The following is a 24240-nucleotide window of genomic DNA, read 5'->3' on the forward strand; positions in this document are numbered from 1 at the left end:
ACCTACAGCATAAAAGTACCCGAAGAAAGGTAACGCTAGGCAATGCATATAGTCTGCGGGACTAAGCACACGACTCCAATGTGTCAAACGTATATCCAATGATGTGTGTTGCCGTGTGCCGGGCAAAAAACACACACAATGTATCTTAACGCATCTAATTTAAAATAGAGTTTTTCTTGAGACCAAAACAATAAATACACTTTGAGGTTCAATGTGTAATTCTGAGCCACCTGCTCTAAATAAATAGGGGGCAGTATTTCACCCCGACTACTGGGTCCATACGCGCCGACATAATACTGCTTCCGGAAGGGGAGCGTGTAGCTGCTCCGGCAGCTTGGCTAAATTGGTGCTGACTGCTAACGGAAGATCTGTCCGTCTCCCATCTTTCTCGCACACTTTACTTCCGGCGAACCAGCCTCCCGCCCACAGTGAGAATGACACAAGTCCTTTTTTCGTTTCTGCTTCTTTGGATTTAATCAAAACAAACTATCAAAACGTGCAGGGATCATGGCTGTAATGTTAATAAGCCCTGAGTCTGCCGGAGTCAGACAGCTATATATCTTCTCCCTCTGGTCTGAGGGCAGACTAAGGTGGCTCATTATCGCCACCTAGACTGGACGGGCCGTAACTGTCAATTAGCATGCTAATTTCAGTAGACATCTCTGCAATACAATACATAGACATCTTTGACATAACTCTTCGCATTCTGTTGATAACGTTAGTCAGTTAAAAGTTGAAATTCTGGCATATCTTACACATCGAACCTTTAAGTTTTGAAACGATGTAATGCTGAAAGTATCTTTTAAGTTTGATCTTCCATTATTCAAAGAGTAGCATTTGGTTTGAACTACTGACAGGACAGTGGAGGCAACACCACATATGAGTAACACATGCTGCTTTTAGCGCAGCTCAGTTCCTCCAGTGGGATTTCCCATTGGGAATGTAAAAGCCCAAAGGTTCACCAGCAGATCTACGTTTGACCCTGGTTATTAATTAGCGGTAGCACCTCCCTGCTGAGAGAGGCAGGCCGGCCTCCCTTTTTCTTTCTGTATTCATGAGTAGCTTCACACACACACATACAGTACAGACACACCTCTCCTTGGTGTGTAAGGCGGGTAATTTGCCATAGCGCATTACATCAGAACAGTGAGTGATTGTGTCTCTTTCAATAAGGGAATTCTGTACTACAGTTGGAGAATTAAATGCTTCAGATACAGCTGAAACACAGGAGAGCACTCTTAACACACACCAAGCATTGATGGTATTCATGGTATTTTGCAGTTTAAATGGTCTTCAGTGGTATTCGATGCATCAGTGAAAAAAGACAGGGAAGAGGTGTACAGGAGGTCAGTGTTTTGGTTTGGTTTTTCAATATTTTAAAATGACTTGATGATTAATGACGCAAAGCTCTGACTTGTTATATCAAGATGGAAATGAAATTCCAGCACTGTCAATGAGAAATCCTACTTCTTCAATAGATGCTGTTTCCTGGTCGAGTAAATGTTTATATTTATGCTCGTGGCTCAAAGGGATGTGTGCGGAAAGAAAAATCCTGATTTCATCGCCTAATGTGGCCACAGAAGGTTTATAGAAATGTGGCCAGCGAGTGAGGCTCGCTGAATGTCTCTCTTTGGAGTTGTTTCATAGCACAGTAAGAGTCTGGTAGGCAGGCTTGGGAGGCTAATAAAGAGGCACAAACACATACACACTCTGACACACACAGTGGCGTATAAAATGATGTCTCCTTTGGGATTGTTTCAGAGTACAGTAAGACACTGTGGACTCATTAAAAACACACTGCATACGTTGACCATTGCGGGTTGTGTAATACAATAAAAACATGTGGCACATACATACTGTACACCTTGATGAATCAGGACATTCAAAGACTTAAATAGTTTAATATTTTACATTATTATTACTGGGATAATTCAGGCTTATTTTTAGATTTTCTTTCTTCTGTTCGTCATTAAATATTTCTTGAAAAGGGAAACGAACAAACTGGTGTTATGTCTTCTTTATATCGCGCCATTCCTTCTGTCTGTTTCTCATTTGTCGTGTATTTGATCCAAGGAGCTTGCTGCATGTCTGGTAAGTGTGGACAGTAATTTGTTCAAGCTTTCGAACAGAATAGTCTGCTTTAGAAAGTGTGAGAGAACAGCCGTTGCACATATGTTGAGTGTTTTTTTAAAGCATTAAAGCCAGATTTTAAGAGATATGTTCACATATTGGCATATTACACAACAGTCTCGGAGCGAAGCGTCCATGTCGCGTTGCAGCTGTCGGCATACATCATTACATACAGCGATGGAGTTGTTGTGAAATGCTGAACGTGTGGGATCCCTGCAGCCTTTAACTTCATCATTTTCTCTTCGCTTCTCTTTCCGTCTCCGTCTCCCTCTCCTCCGGAGGGAAATGTTCAGTAATGTATTTCGTAATGGACTGTAACCTACTGGCAGGTCCTCACTGGAAAATACTATGACTAGAGCTATTTACAACTTTGATAACGACCCTGTGTGCGCGTGCGTGTGCGTGTGCGTGTGCAGTAAAGGACTCAGAATCAGAGGTGACTTTGATTTACTGTCAGCTTTCATTGTGTGCAATAACACTTTCTTCCCCCACAATAACTACCCACATCTAGTGCTTTCATTTTTCTTTTTTTTGCCAGGATGCTCAAGCACATAAAGTCACTGAATAAAACATTTTGGATATATATGTTGAGTTTTCTTGTATGCTGTATTATATCCGTACATTACCAATCTGCAGTTTGTATTTTAACAGTTTAAGTCTAAGGCTGACTTTCAATTTTAGAAAACATGTTAAAACTGTAATATAACATGCAAGAAATGAGAGCATCTCATTATATATTATATTATCTCAATATAAATTCCATTATTTTATATATTGAAGAATTCATTAGTGTTACATTGAATGATATCCTCTCTGCTAGATGCTCTAAAAAGAGATGCTGTCTTTAAAATCCTCATCTGTTTGTCGTCAGTTTAACTCGGTTAATATAACCAGTGGGCTGACATGGCATGAAGTGTCAATATGGTTGCTATGGTTACATGCAGTTTAATATTCCTTGCACAGTCTTTTAGAGCGGTGTTTAAACTATGCTTGAGGTGAGTCGGTGTTAAAGTGTTGTGCTGAACTACAGTAGATAGCGAGTGAATGGATCCTGCTGTTGAAACTCGTGTGTGTGTGCGTGTGTGTGTGTGCGTGTGCGTGTGTGTGTGTGTGTGTGTGTGTGTGTGTGTGTGTGCTGAGTGATGATGAGCATGGAGCACAGGGTGTGAACAGACCCCGCTGGGATTAAATATACTTTACCAACTCACACGCACACACTAACAGCCCTCTTAACTTGCTTCCTCTGCACTTAAATCCTTCGATTCCCCAAGGAATGTGTTTGTGTGTCTGCCTGTGTGTGTCTTATCTGTGTCTCTTGGGGGGTCTTGTTTTTTACCCCCAAAATGTATGTTACCGTTTAGCTCGTCTGACCCTCATTCCCACACTCACACACTCACACACACACACACACACACACACACACGTTTAGTCATGGCCACTGTGGAACAAATGTCGCTGTTAAACGTGGGAATCAGATGTGTACCTCTCAGTTTTATCAAAGCTGTTCACTGAGGATTACAGTCTGGATCTATTCTCTATAAACAAACTGGAGAGAGTAATTGTTGTTGCTACATTGTGGTTACTTGACTGCAGTTTTTGTTCTCAGTTGTATAAAAGGCCAGGTCAGAAGATCCAGAACAATACAGATGAATTCATGCTTCACCGTGTATCTATTTTAAATATATTTTAAAGCAGCAGCTTGTGGGGAAAACTGACTAACTGCATTTAACCAGGGTTTCTAGAGTAATCAGACTAAGCTCTACTTTCAGACGTTCCCACATCCCATCCTCTTGTCATCTCCCCATTCCTACGTGTTCATCTCACCTCATCCTATATGTTTGTATCAGCCCAGCGCTCATGTTTAATGATGATGATTCATACGTGTGTGAAATCTCAATGTACTGCTCGCTATGGGTTATTGAGTGACTGTTATACAGGCAGTAGTTAACAAAGGATTTCAGCAAATCATAAAAAGAAAAGAGGCAGGTGTTTTGCATTAGGATTAGTTAGTTGAATGACCATGTATGAACCCGAGTGTTCTTTTATTCTCTCTGCACTTTATGCCTGTAGAAGATCTGTGACCATAAACCTATATGTAATCAAATTGGGTGCACAGATTAAACATTTTCTTGATTATCTGAGAATAATAGCCATAACTAACAGCATTTACTGTTCTCAGAGCACTTCTTTCTCTCTCTGGTCTCTGTGTTTCTTCTTTCATGGGCTGTGTTGACCTTTTTTGTCGTATATGTTGTGCACAATAAAATGTATCCCTCTAATGTTTGTACCCTATCACTCCCTTCCTCCTTCAGAATCTCTCTCCTCTCCTGGATCTCAATCAGAATCGCAGCAAACTGAAGCTGTACATCAGTCACCTGACCGCACTGTGTCAGGAGCGAGACCCAATCATACTGCAGGACTTTGCCCCGCCCCCCGCCTATCACCGCTCTGACTCCGCCTCCTGGCATACGCAGCTGCGAAGCATGACACAGGAACAGGTGAGACAGTTTGTGTGTGTACTTCTGAAAGATGAGGGGAAAAAATCATGTGTGTGTGTGTGTGTGTGTGTGTGTGTGTGTGTGTGTGTGTGGCTGTGAAATGGGCACTGAGGGTCGGACATGTGGTTGGGTGTGTCTGACTCTCTCCTTTTTTGTGTGTGTGTGTGAGTGAATATGGAATAAAGTGAGGACATTTTGTCACTCCCAATTTATCATTTCCTAAAATCAGCCATAGAGTGTCTGTTTCTGTGTGCTTGCTTGTTAGATGTGATGAAATGTGTGAGTTTGTGTTATTGTTCTCGCTGTGTGTGTGTGTGTGTGTGCGTCTCTGTAACTGTGTGGATGTGTGTGTGTGTAGGAGTAGGGCACACACTGGTCGGCCTGGCAGATTTTTGGCTCTGCCTTTGACATTATTGAAAAGATTTACTCCTGCAGGGTCACCTGACGACAAGCTCCTGGCTGCGGAACAAATACTGTTTCAGACGTTTCATTTTACAAGGAGTAAACTCTGCTTCCAGCTTTTGGCAGCGGGAGGAGGGTTAGTTCATATATGGAGCAAAGAGGGGAGATATTTATTATTTAACTGTCGAAAGAGTTGTCATCTGAGAGTGGGAGGAGAGCAAAGAAAAGGGAAATGAGGATATAGAAAGGTGAGGCTTAGGGAAAGTTGGCTTGCCTGCTCGTCTCAATCTATTGTCATGGTAACCAGTTTTTCAGATACTGAATATAAGGAGTGCATTACATTTTAAAATGTCGTTGCTGTCTATGGCTTCCCCGTGTCTCTCTTTCTCTTTCGCTCGTCTTTTTCCTACATATTGAAAACATATCAGGCGATACATGGTCGTATACATGGTGGTATACATGACAAAATGGTAACTGGAGACAGACACACACATACTCACAGAGCAATGTGACAGAGTGTGCGGTTGGGGTACAGCAGGACTAGTTTCCTACGGTCCTCATGAAAGCCCTATTGTATGTCTTACCGCTGGGAAAGGTCTCTGTTTAGCGTGAGTGCTTCAGATATGGCACAGCATACTATAGTGTCACTTTAAATAAACTTTATAATATTAAGTTGTCATTGAATCACTGTGTGAAAAGGCAACAGAGAAACGATATGTGTGACTTTAACAGACGGACAATTACTGTACGTATTTTTCATCATCAGCCCAAACGCAGAAAGTAATTTGTGGTCCGATGGCGGAGCCGCATTTTTTAAAAAGAAAAACGTACTCTGGATTATAACTAAATCATGTGGGCTGCTTTGGAAGCTTATCTAACAAGATTGAATGTTTTTAGACGACCAATTTACTACCCTGCAGTATTTCATTCCTACCTTGTATTATAACAATATTGAGAACATTTAAACTGTGCTCGTGGCAACATCCACATTTACAACTGAGTAAAAAAAAAAACTACTACTGCTCATTTGGTCCAGGCTGAGTAAGATGGTCCAACATGGCCTTTTTTGGAAGTTAGCGTTGCATGATATAAAGCATTTGCAACATATCTCCCATAAGGACCCATACGTATGCTACCAAAACTGGTTATGTGCTGGTTCAGTTTAGCCAACTACTTGTTAAGGTTTTATAGTATTAGGGCTGAACAATATATCGCTTTTTTTCGTCAACTTGCGCGATAAACACATTAAGAGATTAGTATTAGTAGAAAACTGCACGTTGTAACTATCATTCTTTTTTTAATTCTTGCCCTTTGTGTTCAGTTTAATGTTCAATTTGTTTAATAAAACTGAACTTTTTTAATTCAACTAGCAATTTGTTGTAGTTTAGCAGTGTACTGAAAGCAGCAGAACTTAACATCTATTATATATTATCATGATATTAAACGCTATTTCATATTTTACTCAAATTTCAGTCATTGTCTGAAACGTGGGAGATTATCCTAAAATACCAAATTTGAGATGAAACCAAAAAGAGGTATTTTAGAGAGTACTTATTGAATAGTTTGGTCAACGTTAGGTGGAAAAGTGTTCATTATAATTCATGCAGAGCAAAAAGGACAAAAGAAGGTTTTGACTTTTGGGTGAAAACTCTCAACTTCTCCATCATTGCATTCTTTTATCTTCTTCATCACGTTCTCTTGTGCCATCACTTTCTCAACTTCCTTCTTTCTTCAGGCCTTCCCCTAAAAAAGACCATTTCTCTTTCCCTTATTTTTCTACCAAAGTGCCTCCATTACCTTCTACTCTCACCATCTACCTTGTTGTCAGAGTGAGTTTTTATAAGTCAAGTGTTTCTGTTTTTGGTGGGATGTTTCCCCTGACAAAATCGCAGTTTGAATCTTTTTGCCTCTCTCTGTCCAAACCCACCCATACCCAGGCAGTGCCACTCGGCGCCATGTGTCTGCTTTAGACCCCGACCCTGCCTACACACAATCGCAGACACACACTGCCTGTCTTTCATTCAGGCCCGTGTTTCTCGTTTTCCTTCATCATGTGTCACCATCACCCTGGCTGACCCTCTTAATGCACACACAGTCTCCCTCCAGACTGCCATGTTCCGCTGTGCCAGCCTCTCCTCTCTGTCTTGTGGTGAGTGTGTGTGTGTTTTACAAGCCTTTTGCTGGCTCTGTTAAAATGCCTGGCACTCTGTAAAGCCATTAGGATCATACTAAAAGAGCATGTAAAACACACATGGACAGACACACAGACACACACACACACACACACATGGAAGCCTACATATCCCATGCCCACATATGCATTAACATGACAACATCCAGTATCGATGACTGGTTGCATCAAGAGCAAGGAGCCTGTAGGAGAGTGTATTCCCTGCTTTTTGTGCTGATAAGATAAACTGATCATACTACTGTCGATAGGTTTAACAGTACTGAAAACATTGGCCGATGCAGAGCGAGCTGCGGTGTACGGTTTGGCCACGGCCTGGATGTAGGGAGGACCTGATCCATTCACAGCACGGTAGGCCACGGTAGTGCTGGAGGGGACTGGCAAACCTGCCGTGAAGTGGGAGGACAGAGAGTTATGGCGGACAGGTACAGTGTTAGAGGAGATAGGTTTGTCAGATTGGAAGAGAGGGAGAGAGCATGATAAAAAGAAAAGCGATCAGAGATCTGAAGCAGGGTTACAGAAAGGTTCGAGGTAGAGCAGTTTCTGATGAATATGATCTACAGCTTTGTGAGTAGATGTGGACGGAGACAGTGAGAGAGCAAAGGAGGATTGGAGAGATGATTAGAAGTCTTTTGACTTCTCTGACTGGATGTTGAAGTCACTGAGAAGTATAAGCGGAGTGCCATTTTCAGGGATGTAAAATAGGAGAACGTCCAATTCCTCCAAAGACTCCGCTGAAGGACCCGGAAGAACCAGTAGAGTATTAGAAAAACAAAATCTCCAAATAAAAGACGGCCCAAAATATATCCACAAACTGCATTTTTAAGAATGTAATGTAAGTGAAGTTATCAACTGACTGTGTCTCTTTTTACCACAGTATCACGTCAGTCTCATTTAAATGAGACATTTGACTTGTCTCTTGTGTGTCTTCTGTACTGATATTAGCTTGGACTAACCTCAGTGAAGGAACTAGATTAATATTAAACTTAGTCGGTACATTGCATGCCTTTGACCGAAGCTAAAGAGAAATGGGGAGCTGCTAGGGAAAGGTATGCTTTTGAATTATGGATTTGCTTACGATGGTTCTTCGGTCGTCTGTTCCTGTGTATTTGTTTCCATGTCTCTCTTTAACCTCAGCTGAACTACAAAAGTTACAGATTCCAAAAGTGAGGTTTTACTTAAAGAGCTGTTTTTTGTGCCATAGTCATAATAATAATAATAATAATAATGGCTCAATGACGTCTCTATTGAGCACTGAAGAGGACTGGCATCCTATTCCACACGCACACACACACACGCACACGCACACACACACACACACACACACACACACACACACACACACATGTCTCCCACCCTACACTGGTGTGAAAGTATAAAAAGTGCCTGTTTGAGTGTATATGTATATCTGTACAAGCTATCAAAACTAATTGTACACATTGTGTGTGTGTGTGTGTGTGTGTGTGTGTGTGTGTGTGTGTGTGTGTGTGTGTGTGTGTGTGTGTGTGTGTGTGTGTGTGTGTGTGTGTGTGTGTGTGTGTGTGTGTGTGTGTGTGTGTGTGTGTGTCTGGTAGTCTATGAGTACATTTGCGTGCGTTTGGTATTGTAAAAAACATATGAAGTGTTATTGGCTGAGTTGGACATTAGATCGCTGCTCTTATGAATCCAGCATGATTTGTCAGACCATGACCTTCTATCTACTAAATCAAAAAACGCTTGCAAACCTTTGTGAGCCAACTCAAGCTGGAGGAACCTCAGTGAAAATGTAGTCCATATATTTACTACTAAAAGTCATTGTATTGAAGGAAAATGCCCCACAGTTACAGAGAAGATGCAAATGCAAGAAATTAACACCAATATGCTGTTGCCCTGGTGACTTTAAACACTGCTCTGTGAATCCTTGCTATTATCAAAACACTATAAAACATAACAAAGATCTCGGAGCGATCATTTAATTGTTTTGATGAAGAGAAAACCAGAGCAGACTGCGAGTCCATTATGCGGGGATAATAGCAATGACATTGACACAGATGCAGTATGTGGTCAAAGTTGGATCATTCTTGTTATTTAAACATGCAGATTAACAAAGTTAAAACTACAAACACTTCTGAAAAGTTATATAAATAATGTTTGTCTTGCATTACAATCCCTTTAGGTTTCAAAAGTGCGTAATCATTGTTGTTTCAGCTCTGCAGCCTGATGCCCTGTGGCAAAGTGATGCCCTCTTTACAGACTGGCAGACTACAAAGGAACTGTGTGTCTGTGTGTGGTGACCCCTCGCAGCTTTAAGGTCACTGATTGGGTGAATTTTGATTGACAGGAGATACAAAAACAGGAAGGGTTGGAGCTGGAATTTAAGCATTACAGCTGATAATGATGAGGGCGACTACAGTACTACAATTGTACTGATAGTCTGAATGTGTGTGTGTGTGTGCACGTATGTGTGCGTGTGTGGAACATAAACATCCCCGGTGATAATGAGAGAGTTATTATTATTATTGTGATAGTCCGTGTGACTAGTTTCCTAATGATAAATATCCTGGAGGTGCCATTGTGCTGCCCATATCTGCCTGCTTGACTGTCTGTGATGATGGTTAAAACTTTCCGCCTCATGTAAGCAGAAAACATAAATGCATTTGATTCTGTGTAAATAATGTGTCTGAATAACTGTGAACTGACCAAGACGAGACAAAAAGGCACAGAAAGGTCATGTAAGCAAAAGAAAGGGATTATGTATTTCTGTAAATGTAAACTGGTGTGAATAATGAGAAGAGAACAGAGGCACACATTATTGTTTTAGTGGGAAATTATGTGATTTGATTCATGTGATCGCCCTAAACCAGGGGTGGGGAACCTGCGGCCTCCGGGCCGTATGCGGCCTCCGAGACCATTTGATCCGACCCTTGAGGTAAATGCACGCAAAAAAATCCACTAGAAAAAAAACCCAAAACAATCTAGACGGCAATAGAATAAATCGGGCGACTGACTGTTTTTCCTGGCCAAGGTCAGGGTCCTTGAACACAACACGAGTGGAACGTGTCATCACGTGGTCACGTCATTTAAAAAAAACTTCAATATTAAACTGTCATTAACATCAGTGAACGCAGCGTGGCGAGTGTAACAAAGAGAAAGCTGGATGCAGAATGTCGCACTTTCCAGGAGAAATGGACGAACGATTATTTCTTTGAGGAAGTAAAAGTTCAGTGTGCCTAGTTTGTGCGGACGTACTTGCGGAGATATGCGAAAAATAATCTCGAGCGTCATTACAGCACGAAACATGCCAAACTGCACGAGCAGAAAGGACGAGTGCGTTTGGATAAAGTTAACGCTCTTCGGCGGAGTCTGGCCCAACAAGCAGCTCTCTGCAGAGCTTAACATACAAACATGGAGAGATAGAGAGGTCGACCACCACACCAAGAACAGACTATTGCACCACTGCTGTGCAATGCAAAGGGAATTGTAAGACTGGATTGGAGTGGAGGGGAGACAGTGGGTGGAGTAGAGAGGTTTGGGGGGGGGGGCGGGGGTGTCTATAGCAGAGAGTCAGACCCATCCATTTGTGCTGCGCTGTGGTCTGGGGTCTCTCTTGGCTTTCATTAGGCAGCTCTGCTTCCTGCTCCAAGGCTGATTTTTTTTCTCTAAATGCGCCGATGTCCTTAACGACCATTAGACACACACACACACACACACACACACACACACACACACACACACACACACACACACACACACACACACACACACAGCGAACACACAGCGAACACACACAGCGAACACAGACAAAGGAGAGACAGTCAGACACACCCACCCACATGTCCGACCCTCAGTGCCCATTTCACAGCCACACACACACACACACACACACACACACACACACACACACACACACACACACTCACACACACACAGAGGCCTTCACTAGTCATTACAGACGACTAGGGTTTTTATGCAGATTTATTGAATCCAAGCTTAATGGCTTTACCATTCAACATGCATTTGTCTTTCTTCCTTGATCTTTCTCTCTGTCTCTGGTTATCACTCTCCTCCCCCTCCGCTTGATTCCTGTCCTCTTTCTCTCTCCTCTCTTCCTTTTCTCTTCTCTTAGAAATCTTTCTGTCTTTCTCCATCTCTGCTGTGCTATTGTCACTCACTCTTGATCAATCTGCTTCCCCCTTTCTCTCTGACTTTCTGTCGCACTCTTTCAGCTCCCGCTTCTCAATCCCTGCCTTTCTTTTCCATCCTCGACCTTTCTGTCTTTTCGTCCTCTTTTGTCTATAATGGAAAGACAAGCTGGGGATGGTGACAGGTGAAGGCCATAGACTTAAGTTAACACACAGATAAAGCACACAGAAACATGCGCCCCACTCTCACACTTGTCTTGTCTCTATATGAAGCCGACAAATCTTTGTTCACTATGGCAGCCATTGTGGGATTGAAAGAAAACATATTAACTGAGGATGTATGGTAGTTGGTCATCTTATATGTGTCTCGCTTGTTTCTTTTACTTCATATTAATGTATTTGAAGTTGAGTTTTAATGATCATGTTGGAGACTGTGGCTCCCTTACCACAATAACATTAATTATTGACGGGTTGTATAATTGCTATATTATGCAAAACACAATCTTCTCCACCAGTCTTCCTTCAGTCTTATATAAAAAAAAATTGATATTAAAAAAAAATCTTAGGGATAGCGAGGTGATTTATGAGATAGGAATGTACTATTTCTATCCCTGACTGTTTTTAGCAAATAAAATAACATTTAAAGGAAATAATCTATCTTGGTTTGAACCGGTTTAACATTTTGCAGCCTGTTAATGTACTTCATTTACCATCTTTCCCTCAGTTATCCAAATGTGGTCAGATCAGATCGCACCTGTAGATAGTTTCTTTCTTATTTTCCTTCTTATACAACCTTAACACTGTGAATCAGTTTGAGATTGGCCTACTGGGAAGTTGCACCTACACACAGTCAATGCTGCAGTCTGTTCCTGCTGTTTATTTCCGCAGCCATTAGTGTTGTAAGTCCAGCCTTGTGTAGTTACTCCTCGAGGGCCAGTTTACGGTTTAAGTCTTTTCATACGGCGTATAAGCCCCTGTTCTCTGTAAAGGTGTTCCACTATAGTAACCACAAGCCCACCTCTATCATGAGCTTAACTTGCATTTATAGGTGCTAAAGTGAATGTTGGAGGATTGGACTAATAGATTTAAGTTCCTTTACTTTAATAAAATGCTTAACAATTACTTCAAGTGCTCGTGGGCAAGGCACACGATGGTGGAGAGCTCCCGGAGGCCGAGCTTATAAATATGAATATGTTCCGACAGTCAATTTGGGCAGATAAAATAACCAACCTTAAAATAAAACGACCAAGTTACCGGTATGTTGAATTGCCCACAACACACACTTCCCTTGTGTTTCTCTTCAGCTGTTAGTGCTAAAGGAGTGCAGTATTTTTTAGTCCTCCAGGAGCCGTTTTAGGCACATGTCCTCAAGCTCTATTCCCACTGCAGCTCGTTAGCGAGCATTTAAGCGGAAGCTGCCTGGACTACGACTGTGCACGACTGCGACAATGCACACACACATTCATTCTTGGCGCAGTACAGGCGGCCAACTTATAAAGCAGTCTGCATACAGTGTAAGCCTGTAAGAACCTAATGGTTTGAATAGAGACAGGAAGAGAGACAGGGATTATAATAGCCAATATAGGCCTATTATACTTTATCCCTTTGCTCTTACTCATAATGGTGTTTCTACAGCACTGCTCAGGGCGGCTGTTGAGGAGTCTGGAGCCTTTTTAAACCTCCTGATTGTATCTTTACTCGTGCAACTTGGTACGCTATTGCTGAGGAATATTAGGTCAAACTTTGCCCTCCAGACTTTTTCTGTGTTCAGACCTTCATCCTCTCCTTCCCCTATGTCTTCCTGCTGCTTTTGTTTGAATAATAGTCTGTCATAAAGGTTTTTCTTTTTTCAGAAACATTCGACTTTTTCACCTTTTTTTTTAGATTTTTTTTATTTTCTTACCCTCCTCATTTCCCACCAGGCAGTGCTGCTTGCACTTTGTTCTTTTAGCTTTTACGTGCTTATTATGTTCAGGCAGTCATGCAGTTATTGGAAAACACATTTGTTTTTCATTGTCATCCAAATATTTTATGTACCAAAGTTGGTTAAGATTGGATGAAATTTATAGCAGATGTGTGTTTTTTTAATGGGCTCTATGGATAAGATAGGAATGTAAAGAAAAGTGCTTCTATACACCACAGTTAGAGATGTAAAGCATCAAATAAAATGTATACATACTCATATGGTGGCTGTAATTACACCCAAAACTGAAAGAATTGTGTTGTTTCAGAAGTGACATGCCAGGCTTTAAAATGTTATATCAATATTCAGTATTTTTCTCAAAATGTATTTTCTTGCATCTAATTAAAACTGAAAGAGAATCTGTAACTACATTAATTGTGCAGTTGTTTGTAGAAGTGGGTCAGTGGGCCTCAATGTAAGCAGCCTTTATGGAAACATGGGACTGGACCTCATGAACATCATTTCCTCTAAACCAATCAAAAAAAGGTTAACGGTTTACAGCCATGGCGTGAACAGAGACAGCTGATAACAAGAGACCTCTGGCCTCCGATTAATCTGTAAATACAAAAGCTGCAGTCGAGTAACTTTATAAGATGTGTGTCTGCACCAGAGAGCACCGCTGTACTACTGCCACCTCGACCCGTTTGTCTTTTCTCTTTCTGTTAATCTCTGTCTCCATCTCTCTCTGCTAAGTTATAGGTTCTTTAAAAAAACATTAGCATTCCTCAGCAAAGAGGTTCAAGCCCTGCAATGTGTGTCATGGGTTTAGAGTGTACAAACACACACACACACACACACACACACACACACACATTACCATCATCCTCATTCTCAAGCTGATAACCTGTGTGTGTGCATTTACACGTTTGTGCACGCAAGGCGTATTTGTGGTGTGTGTCTGTGTGTGTGTTGTGTGTGTGTGTGTGTGTGTGTGTGTGTGTGTGTCTCCAGGCCCCTGATAAGGCAGATAATGATCCATCACGATAATGGAGCTTTAATGGCTGCAGTAAAAATCATCTTCAACAAACCCTCTCTCTCACTCTGTCACACACACACACACACACACACACACACACACACACACACACACACACGTGCGCGCGCGCACTCACGTCTTATCCTTTCCCTCTGTCTATCTCTCTGCTTCCCACAATCTTCCATGTCACTCACTAAATCAGAATTTGAGCTTGCAACATACACTTTAGCGTCATGCCGTGCACTCACACACACCTGACATGTCAAACACCCAAACCACCGTATCACACACACAAACACACACACACACACACACACACACACATTCACAAGCGCCTGCACTAATGCATCTCCGGACACAAACACTAACAATCAAACACACATACTCTTACAGAATTTATGAATCTGGCAACACTAAGTCTCACATTGCTCTCTGACCACACACTGAGATTACATGAGACATGATCTATTAGAGCTCAACATCCAAACGTATACCTCATAAATGGAAACTGTATAATGCAACATTGTTTATATTGAATTTTTCTTTTTTGCCCATAAATGAGCCATGAAGCAAATGTAGCAAGAAAGTTTATTGCTTAGCAACGTGGGGAAGGAGGATTAAATTATGATTACTTTCTGGTTCTTGTTGTTCTGGTTTTGGCCAGCATTCATATCAGTTATGAGAACACTTTTCCCACCAGGTTAATTGTAGTGATTTACGGATGTGGCGACTCTGTTAGACACAGGTTCGCAATAAAGTCCATTAGTGCAAGCAGTCAGCCAGGTTTTTTAAACATGTCCTCAGTTTAACCACATTATGTAGAAAAAGAAACATTTTAGGAGCTTTTTGCAGAACTGCTTTGTGGTCCAGTCACTGACACGTGCAGGTTTCAAGTGTTTTGAATCAGTTGTTCTCAACCCGGGGGTCGGGATGTTGAACGTGATAGGTTACAAGACGAACTAAAGGGGCACTCGGCTTGTAGTTTTTCCGTAAACACTGCTGACCAACAAACCGAACAGAAATCATAATCTCCTTGGCAGAGGTAGTAATGTGAAATTGATTTAAACAACTGCTCTAATACATCAATTTCTTTTTGTTTTCTCTTTGGATCGTCTCTTTGGGGGCGCTGCTCAAAGCTGGTAGACATATTCAATCTGTGAAAAGGGAATGCAAGATTGTAAGGGGTCACAATGTTGTTCTTACCTTTTTATGCAATACTGAAGGACTACATGAACACAAGCATCCATCTAGATAAAAGCCAACGTCCTTTATTGATTCCCTTATTATAACTGCCAATCACCTATTTTAAACTGAGTTATGGATTATGCACAGTGCTGTAATTTATAATCATGGCAGCATCGCTCATGTTTTGTCCCTTCCGTGTTTATGATGCTGATTTAGGTATATGGAAGTATCAGCAGCTCTGTGCTTGAGCCAATAAATCTTGATTTTAAAAAAGCTTTTTTCAAGCGTCTCTCTCTGTTGCAGGTCAAGGCTGCGTGAGTCAGAGAGCAGAAGACAGCAGACGCATACTAAACCCTTTATCTCCTCTCAATCGTCTTTCCACCTTATCTTTACAGCCGTGTTTTTCTGGGGGGGATTGCAACTAAAATGCAGAGTCATCAAGTTAAATTACCTGCAAACACACATAACATGTGGGAAATAAGCCAATATATGTGTATACTTCACACAAAACATTTGAGTTTTGGGCATGATGGATAGGGAAATATTGCACAAACACACGTGAACAGGGTGGAGTGCTAGAGCCTCATTGCTTCTCTCACTTAGCTTCACACTTCACTCACTCTCCATTTCTCCCCCAGTCTTCTCCTCTGTCTCTCCCTCTTTCTTTTAGTTTTTCAAAAATACAATGTGCAAATGCTTCTCGGGTCTTGTTGTAGTGTACGTGCTGTATACGGCTGTTTATCAGGCTCCATGTGAGCGTCCAGTGAGTGACAACAAGGACATAACTTGGATGTTCACCAATATTATAAATATTCAGTTAATAAAGCTGTTTTACTGCATTAAAAAACGTGTTATTGTATTGCTATGTATTGATTACTTTTTGTAAACCACACTACAAAATTAAATAAAATATCAATTAGCTTTATTGGCATTAACATATTGATCAGTGTATGAATATTGACATGTATCAGTTTAGTATTGCACTTCCATTACTGTAAGTTGGGGTATTTTTAAAAGGCAGACTTTAAAAAGAATGATCAAAGTTGATGTAGCAGAGCTGCGATATCCTGACTTTTATTCCCTAGTATGGGCCAAGCTAGATAACATTTCACACACACACACACACACACACACACACACACACACACACACACACACACGCGCACACACACAGACACAGCAACATACATGTTGGCTTGTGTTACATGACTGTTTGCTCTTATTGATACAGATGTATTGGTCATTAAGTCAGTTGGGTTTGACGTCTCAGCTCGGCTGCAGCCAAAGAAAATAACATCAGCGCTGTGTCACAGAAGTGTTCCACTCTGTATGGGCAGAAAGAACTACACTGTGGTGTTTTCAGATTACAGTCTGATATGCGTATGTGTGTGTGTGTGTCTGTGTGTCACTTTACACATGCTGCCTGATCTGCCAGTGCTTGTGTGCTTGACTGATATCTGATTTAGAAGTGTTTCATCTTTCCTTTGTCTCCATCTCGCTCCTCTTTCTTATCTCAAAGGAACAGCGTAGAAGCATGGAATTTGTATGAACACTTCTACATCTTAGGAAATACGCTTATTTGCTTTTTTCACTGGAATTAAATGAGAAGATAGATACCACACTTATATTTGTTCTTTAAATGTGAAGCTGCAGCCAGTTGCCAGTTAGCTTAGCTTAGCATAAAACTTGAATTTGGAAAGAATCAAGCTAGCTGTTTTTCTGTCTTTCCAGGTATATGCTTAGTTTAGCTAACCAGCTTCATACTAACCATACAGTCATGAGAGTGGCATCGATCTTCTCATCGAGCTTAACACATTCAAATTCCATGTTACTGTGTTGGCTGTATTGCAAGATATGGTTTACAAGATGTCTTAAATCTCCCCCTTGTGTGTCTGTGTCTTTCCCTCTCACAGTTGGAGGCGGAGTTAGCGCTGAGTGAGAGGGAGGGGGCGGAGCTCCAGGAATACGCCAATCAGGTCCTGCAGCAGATAGCCGAACGATGCCCCGACATTTTGGAACAAGTGGTCAACGCTCTGGAGGACAGCTGCTGACACACAAATGCACACACACACACACACACACACACACACACACACACACACACACACTGACACATCAATCAGCTTACGTACGTACATTAGTTAGCACGCAAAGTCAGAAAGCAAGCAAACATACACAGGGCCATCAAGTCTCCAGCAAGCCCCCATAATACACAAATAAAAAAATCCCAGGAAGAAGACTTTCTCTTCCACCTGCACTTCATCCCATTTTAAAAGACATAAAAAGGGATCCACACAAAAAAAAAGACGAAACAAAGTGTCACATCAGTACTGAAAAATATTCTTCCACTGTGTCTTGAGTCGCTATCATTTTAAACAAACAGTGCCAACTGAGGGAAATATTGTTCCTTATTCAGTACATAGTGCTGTGTTGGCATGCAAGTTAATTGCAAATAGTTGATGTTTTTGAGACATTGTACACGTATTTTCCTAACTACTCTAAAACAGAAGGAGCCTTCACTGCACTCGCCACCTGAGACACTTCACAGCGGCCATCTTGTGTCCTTCCAGGCAATCAGCAGACTTGTAATCGTGACTTGATGTATTTTAAGCGGGGGAAATATTTTCAAAGGGGTGAAAGTGAGTTGAGCTTGCCAGGTTGTTTTCTGATGCCAGACTTACACGCTGTTACCACATTGTTATTTGATTGGTTCAGATACATAACGTGTGTTTATTTCAGCTGCCTTTGATTCTTTACATCATTTGCTGCTATCTTATAAACCTTTCTATTTTTTTCCACTTCTTTTCTTTCCTTCCGATGAAACGTCCAAACTTGCAGTTCCTTTCAGCAGTGATCTCTTGATAGTTGTGTATATTGTAAAGAGAGAATTTTAATTAACAGAAACTCAGCTTTCATCAGGGGAACATGACACTTTCATCCCCCCCCACCCCCCCACCCCATTATTGATGAAAGGCACAAACTATAATATATCTCGCAATACTCCCTTTATTAAAACACACCCGTGTAGATGTTTGTGTTTCTTTTTAACCTAAGAAAACATGTTCAGTGATGGTGTCCATGCTGAAATTAGGTTCTGTTCAGACAATCCCTCACTTACCATTTTGTGACAATCCCTTTAGAGTTAACGTGGAGAAATCTGAACTCGATTTCCCTTATCGAAACTTATGTTTTTTCTTGGGAGTTATAGAATATAAAATAATTGCTACGTATTTTTGCTTTTGGTAATATATATATAAAACACTAATCTTGTTTAATTGAAAAATATTGTCATGTATTGGTTGGTATGTTACATAATGTGTCAAAACTTTTTTTTTTGTGTGTGTGTGTGATTTGCAAGGTAACCACAGATTTGTTCCGAAAGCAGGAGTCTGTTATCGGGAACGTATATTGCACCAACATGAGGCTCTGTGTCCACCGGGAACATTTTCTCAAAATCAGTTTCTTGTTCTTGTTGTTTACAGTGGAAATGACACTCTGATGCATGTTTCCCACAGCGCTGACAGCCTTAGCATGATTTTAAACGCTAACAGCACCGAGCAGCCTTGTCCGGCCACATGCAACTGTTTAGCGCTGCTCCCTTAAAGGAAATACCTGGTGGAGACGAAGCCTAATGATGGGGATTTACACCGCATACTCAAATCTGATTTTACACCATCATACGGCTTATTGAAGAAGCCAAAAAAAAAGTTTCAGCACCTAAGCTGTGTATTCAAAAACGTGGGTGTAAATGAGGAGTTTCATTCCAAAATATTACATGTTACATGTTTTATGAGGAGATTTGGTGCAGGTTCCTTTAAACGTTACCCGTTTGAAATTGCTATAATCTTCAGAGTTTGTGTGACAAAACTCTTTTTTTTTGAATGAAACTCCATCAGATATAAGCTTCTGTTGTAAATCCAGTATTTTGTTGTCTGTTTTACACTGATAATGTTTTGCAGCGGTGATGACTGGGACTCACCGTGACTTTGTTGTGGATTGCAAATGAAAGAATGGAATAAAAAAAAAAAAAAAAAAGGATTTATCTTTATTTTATTGTGAAAGGATTCTGTCTGTCATTTCCTCTATCTCAGTAAAAATGTTTGAAAGATCAGAGCTGTGGCGGTGGATTCTAACCTTTTTGACTTGGGACCCCTCATCACATCTAAGTATTTTAAACGACGGGTGATTTCTTTCTCATATTGTTTCTTTTAAAGGATTTTTATAGGCTGAAAGAGGTGAAAGTATCTAGCATTTCACGAGAAGACAGAAAGGAAGTCCATAAAAAAAAATCCCTTAAATTGTCTGCTGACCCCTGCGATTAATGCTCACTCACAAACACCTTCAAACGGAGGTGAGTGTTACTTCGATATGTGAGAGAGGACACACTGATTTGTGTTTTCTGTCTTTTTGTAGATGACTTGAGTGCAAATAATAAAGACAGAGCTTAGAACATCGTTCCTTTTGTTTCATTGCTTTTTCTCACCTTTTGCCTCCCTCGTTCTCTCTATCTCCCTCTCTAAACTATCCTTATCTCGTCACTAGTGGTTTATTTTCCTATCCGCCCACAATAATGACACCACCGTAGCCCAGGGCCTCATTCTGTTCCAGTTCTTTACACACACACACACACACACACACACACACACACACACACACACACACACACAGTCCAGCCATACCATACCATTACCATTGTCTTAAATTTCCAACAGCTCATCCAAATATGCTTTATTTCCAATAGTGTGGACAGTTTTAAACTTGACCTGCTTTAACTTTTAACATTTCCGGGTGCTGAATAGGTACTAATGAATATGAGGAAGGATTTGAAAATAAACTAGATGGGATTTTGTGCATGTCTGTGTGTTATAAGGGTGAATGTAGCTGATAACGCCACAGGAAAGTGACTGTAGAAAGTGCACACACACTTCCTTAATGTTTGCATCTTGCACTGGCAGCAGCTCAGTGTAATGTGTTCATTCAACTAGAAAATCTGGTTTAACAGACCTACCGGCTCGACTGACCTTGAACCCTGACCCGACCTTTGATTTGAAGAATTTTCAGGTAGAGTGAAAACATTATCAGACAATAAAACACACCAGAGGCTGAGTCCGTTCAAGTAACATATGTGCCGGTGTGAGCCTTCATATGGCAACGCTTCGTTCAGTGTGTCGGTACCTGGGTTTGTGCAGAAGGATGCGTTCTGCTTTCTCCATCTACTGTCCTAATAAAAGCCAGTGAAGGGAGACAGAAGGGATGGACGGAGCGAGAAAGAGGAGGAGGGAGAGATACGCATGTATGGCTGCCTGATTTATGTGATGGAGAAAGAGAGAGAGGGAGGGAGAGGTAGAGAGGAAGGAGTGAAGACGCAACCCACTGAGCACCAGACATCATTTCATCTACTGCTGTAACTCATACGGCTCACAGTGCAGAACTTCTACATATTTACACACCAAAAATAAGTGTCAGAGAAGGACATATGCATGATATATTTTCACAAAACGTAGCGTAGGATAAAGACTATATCACCTTGATTTTTTAATGTACCATTGTACACTGCTCTCCCATAATGTTGTTTACAAATTAAATGGAGGAGCTGGAAAATATGTATTTGAAACAAATTGCTGATGGTGGTGAAACTAGATGAATACAAAACAAAAGACAAAAGTAAAGTATTAAATCTTTGAAAAAACATGTCGCTTTCATTTTGTTGACAGTCACTTTACAAAGTCCTAATCATTCTCATTTCCTGTTTCTTTTCTCTTTTTTTGGTTGGTTACCTCCACAAGGGGTTGGTTTGTTTGTATATATATATATATATATATATATATATATATATATATATATATATGTATATATATGTATATGTGTATATATGTATATGTGTATATATATATATATATATATATATATATATATATATGTGTATATATATGTATATGTATATATATATATATACATATACATATATATATATATATATATATATATATATATATATATATATATATATATGTATATGTGTATATATGTATGTATATATACACATATATATATATGTATATATATGTGTATGTGTATATATGTATGTATATATGTATATATATATATATATATATATATATATATATATATATATATATTGTAGTTGAGGACTGAGACACAGGAGGAGAAATAAAAGCTGAGTGACTGCAAAGGAAGTGGGGAGGGCTTGCGTTGGCTTTGGGTAGATGTGGTTTCAATCATCACACATCACATCACACATGACTGCAAAAGAAAAAGAATGAGAGGGCGATGGAGAGAGAGAGAAAACAGAGAGAGGAGAGGGAGAGCTGAGACCAAAACAAACAGCAGCTCAACTTAAAACACACACTCTGTCTCTATTACATGCTTTCAGCTTAATTATTAATGCTTTCAGTTGTGGTTTGAAGGCATAAACATGTTGCTTGTTGGATTTGAATGTTTGCTTTTTTTTTGCATACATCGTTTTTTTTTCCTAATAAATGGTTTGTAAGGTAAATGAGTTGCTGAACTGTAGGTGGGATGAATTGAGAAAAGAGGGAGGATCGAGTGGATGGAGAGAAATAGCGAAATGGAAGGAGAAGGAGGCAAGGAACAGAAGGAAAAACTTTTGAGAGGAAATAAAAACAATGTGAGAGGAGTGGAGCTCCTAAAACAAGCTGTTAGACACTGACAGTCCAAACATCCACCGACACTGAAGACATTTTCCTCATCTTCAGTTCCTCCTCTGTCTGTGCATTCCTCTGACTTTTATTGCTTTCAGAGAAAACTTTTCCCCAAGCTGCTATGTCCCAATCGAGTGATAGGGATATATAGATTTCAGGATCACAGTAAATTATGGAGGGATTGAATGACACAACTTAACATCGACTCTTAAATCAGTTGTCAGGATGGCCGAGCGGTCTAAGGCGCCAGACTCAAGGATTGTCTCCTTCCTATGAATTGGGATTTCTGGTCTCCGAATGGAGGCGTGGGTTCAAATCCCACTTCTGACAAAGATTTTACCTGCACGTGTCATCCATGTTAGTTGACAAAATAGGTCTAAAATAAGGTTCCTTGAATCTCTACATGCAGTGGTCACAAACAAAAGCATGTAAACAAGACTATAAAGTAAATGTGCAACATTGACACATGTGACGTGAATTTAGCTCATTTTTAATTAGCAGGTTATTTACATTAAAATAACAATTTTTGAAAGAAATATTGGTATAAAGAGCTGGTACTATCTCCAACGACTGGTGAAAAAATGACTTTATGTGGCAAGAGGAAAACAATAAGAAATCTAAAAGTGAAAGATAGACACTCGCAGCCAAATTCTTTCTTCTGTACACTGAGGATAATTTCCAGTTGTCAGGATGGCCGAGTGGTCTAAGGCGCCAGACTCAAGGATTGTCTCCTTCCTGAGCAAAAGGGATTTCTGGTCTCCGAATGGAGGCGTGGGTTCAAATCCCACTTCTGACAGTATTTTTACCTCCAAGTTTTTCCGTGAACGTATGCATACAGTGATCTAAACTGAGCAAAAACACACTACAAAAACTAGCATAACCAACTGAACTGAGTAATACAACTCTACAACATTTAGTTAGCTGCACAAGTGAGCCGCATTAAACTAATTGCCAACCAGAAGAGTGTGAGAAGTCGGACATCTTTTTATGCGAGTGTATAGGCATAAAACACGAGGCTCATAGCAACACGCTCATGCCTCGTGTTTCATGTTGTTGTTACGTGAGTAGAGAGAAAATTAAACGGGAGGTCCAAAGATTTTATTAATTATAAAGCAAACTGTAACATTATAATGTTAACTACCTAGGTTGTTGTACAGTTGTCAGGATGGCCGAGCGGTCTAAGGCGCCAGACTCAAGGTTTAGACTCCTTCCTGAGCTACGGGATTTCTGGTCTCCGAATGGAGGCGTGGGTTCAAATCCCACTTCTGACAAACATTTTGAACACAACAGACACACATGTTTTTCCCTTCTGTTTCAGTGTAAAACAACTTTCCCTCTCTCTCTGCCGGTGTCAGGCGAGCGTTTTCCACAGCAGAGCAGAGGAGAGTCGCCACACGAGCAGATCTAACTTCTTTTGTTTCACTCCGCGCGCGCTCTGTCTTTCTCAAACTTCTCGCTCGTGTTTCTCGACGCGAAAAGAAAACTTTACAGAGCACCCTCCCTCCATCCTCCTCCTCCTCCTTCTTTTCCCTGCGTGCGTAATTAGTTGGATAGGTTTGGAAACTTGTGATGGCCGTGAAGAAATCTCACTTTATTTCTGACACCTGTTGCTGAGGACACTGCGCATACAAGCCAGTACACAACGGACAGCGCGTGCCACTCGTTTCTGACTTTATTTCTACATTTCCACATGACAATTTGGGACTTTCTTTGGGTAACAGCTCCACGGAGACTACGTTACACTGCCATAAATCGACTTTTTGGGGGACTCAGACAAGACTTTTTGCGGCATATCTGTGAAGGTGATCGAGCAGTGAAAGGAAGGACATTGGACGTGACCAAAAAGTGACACTTGGAAGAGTTTGTATCTGTATCACACGGTGAGCGCTGCAGCAGGCTGCTGTGGGATGTGTCTGAAGGGGTTTCCCTTTCAATAAAAACACCGACCTGTCTGTAGTTTCCCGGCCGGACAGAGTCACACTTTTCGGACTTGAGCGCTTCGGATGGTGGGAGCAGAAACTTTCCTTGTAGAGCCAAGCAACCACTGGGAGAACAACAACAGGTAGGAACTACAGTCATTGTGCCTTTAATGTT

At 40.8% G+C, this 24240-nt stretch overlaps 1 protein-coding gene and 3 non-coding genes across 14 annotated transcripts in view; all 4 read left to right on the forward strand.

The window, feature by feature from the left end:
- The window catches only part of LOC115028232 (ELKS/Rab6-interacting/CAST family member 1-like), a 106794-nt gene extending 86881 nt beyond the window's left edge, over positions 1-19913 (forward strand). For 5 of the 11 annotated variants that reach the window (XM_029461832.1, XM_029461838.1, XM_029461835.1 and 2 more), the window contains 2 exons: positions 4443-4628; positions 17377-17514. In XM_029461832.1, coding sequence (XP_029317692.1) covers positions 4443-4628; positions 17377-17514 — 324 coding nt within the window. Of the gene's footprint in view, positions 1-4442; positions 4629-17376 lie in introns of those variants that run through there. The other 6 variants (XR_003834544.1, XR_003834545.1, XR_003834546.1 and 3 more) reach the window with 3 other exon arrangements.
- A 2452-nt stretch (positions 19914-22365) lies between these two features.
- On the forward strand, positions 22366-22476 carry trnal-caa (transfer RNA leucine (anticodon CAA)). The gene is made up of 2 exons: positions 22366-22403; positions 22431-22476. It is a non-coding gene; the product is annotated as a tRNA-Leu (tRNA).
- A 354-nt stretch (positions 22477-22830) lies between these two features.
- Positions 22831-22942, forward strand: trnal-caa (transfer RNA leucine (anticodon CAA)). The gene is made up of 2 exons: positions 22831-22868; positions 22897-22942. It is a non-coding gene; the product is annotated as a tRNA-Leu (tRNA).
- Positions 22943-23305: 363 nt separating this feature from the next.
- Positions 23306-23417, forward strand: trnal-caa (transfer RNA leucine (anticodon CAA)). The gene is made up of 2 exons: positions 23306-23343; positions 23372-23417. It is a non-coding gene; the product is annotated as a tRNA-Leu (tRNA).
- The last annotated feature ends 823 nt before the right edge of the window (positions 23418-24240 follow it).

The sequence above is a fragment of the Cottoperca gobio genome, chromosome 23 (assembly GCF_900634415.1).
Source record: "Cottoperca gobio chromosome 23, fCotGob3.1, whole genome shotgun sequence".
NCBI lineage: Eukaryota > Metazoa > Chordata > Actinopteri > Perciformes > Bovichtidae > Cottoperca > Cottoperca gobio.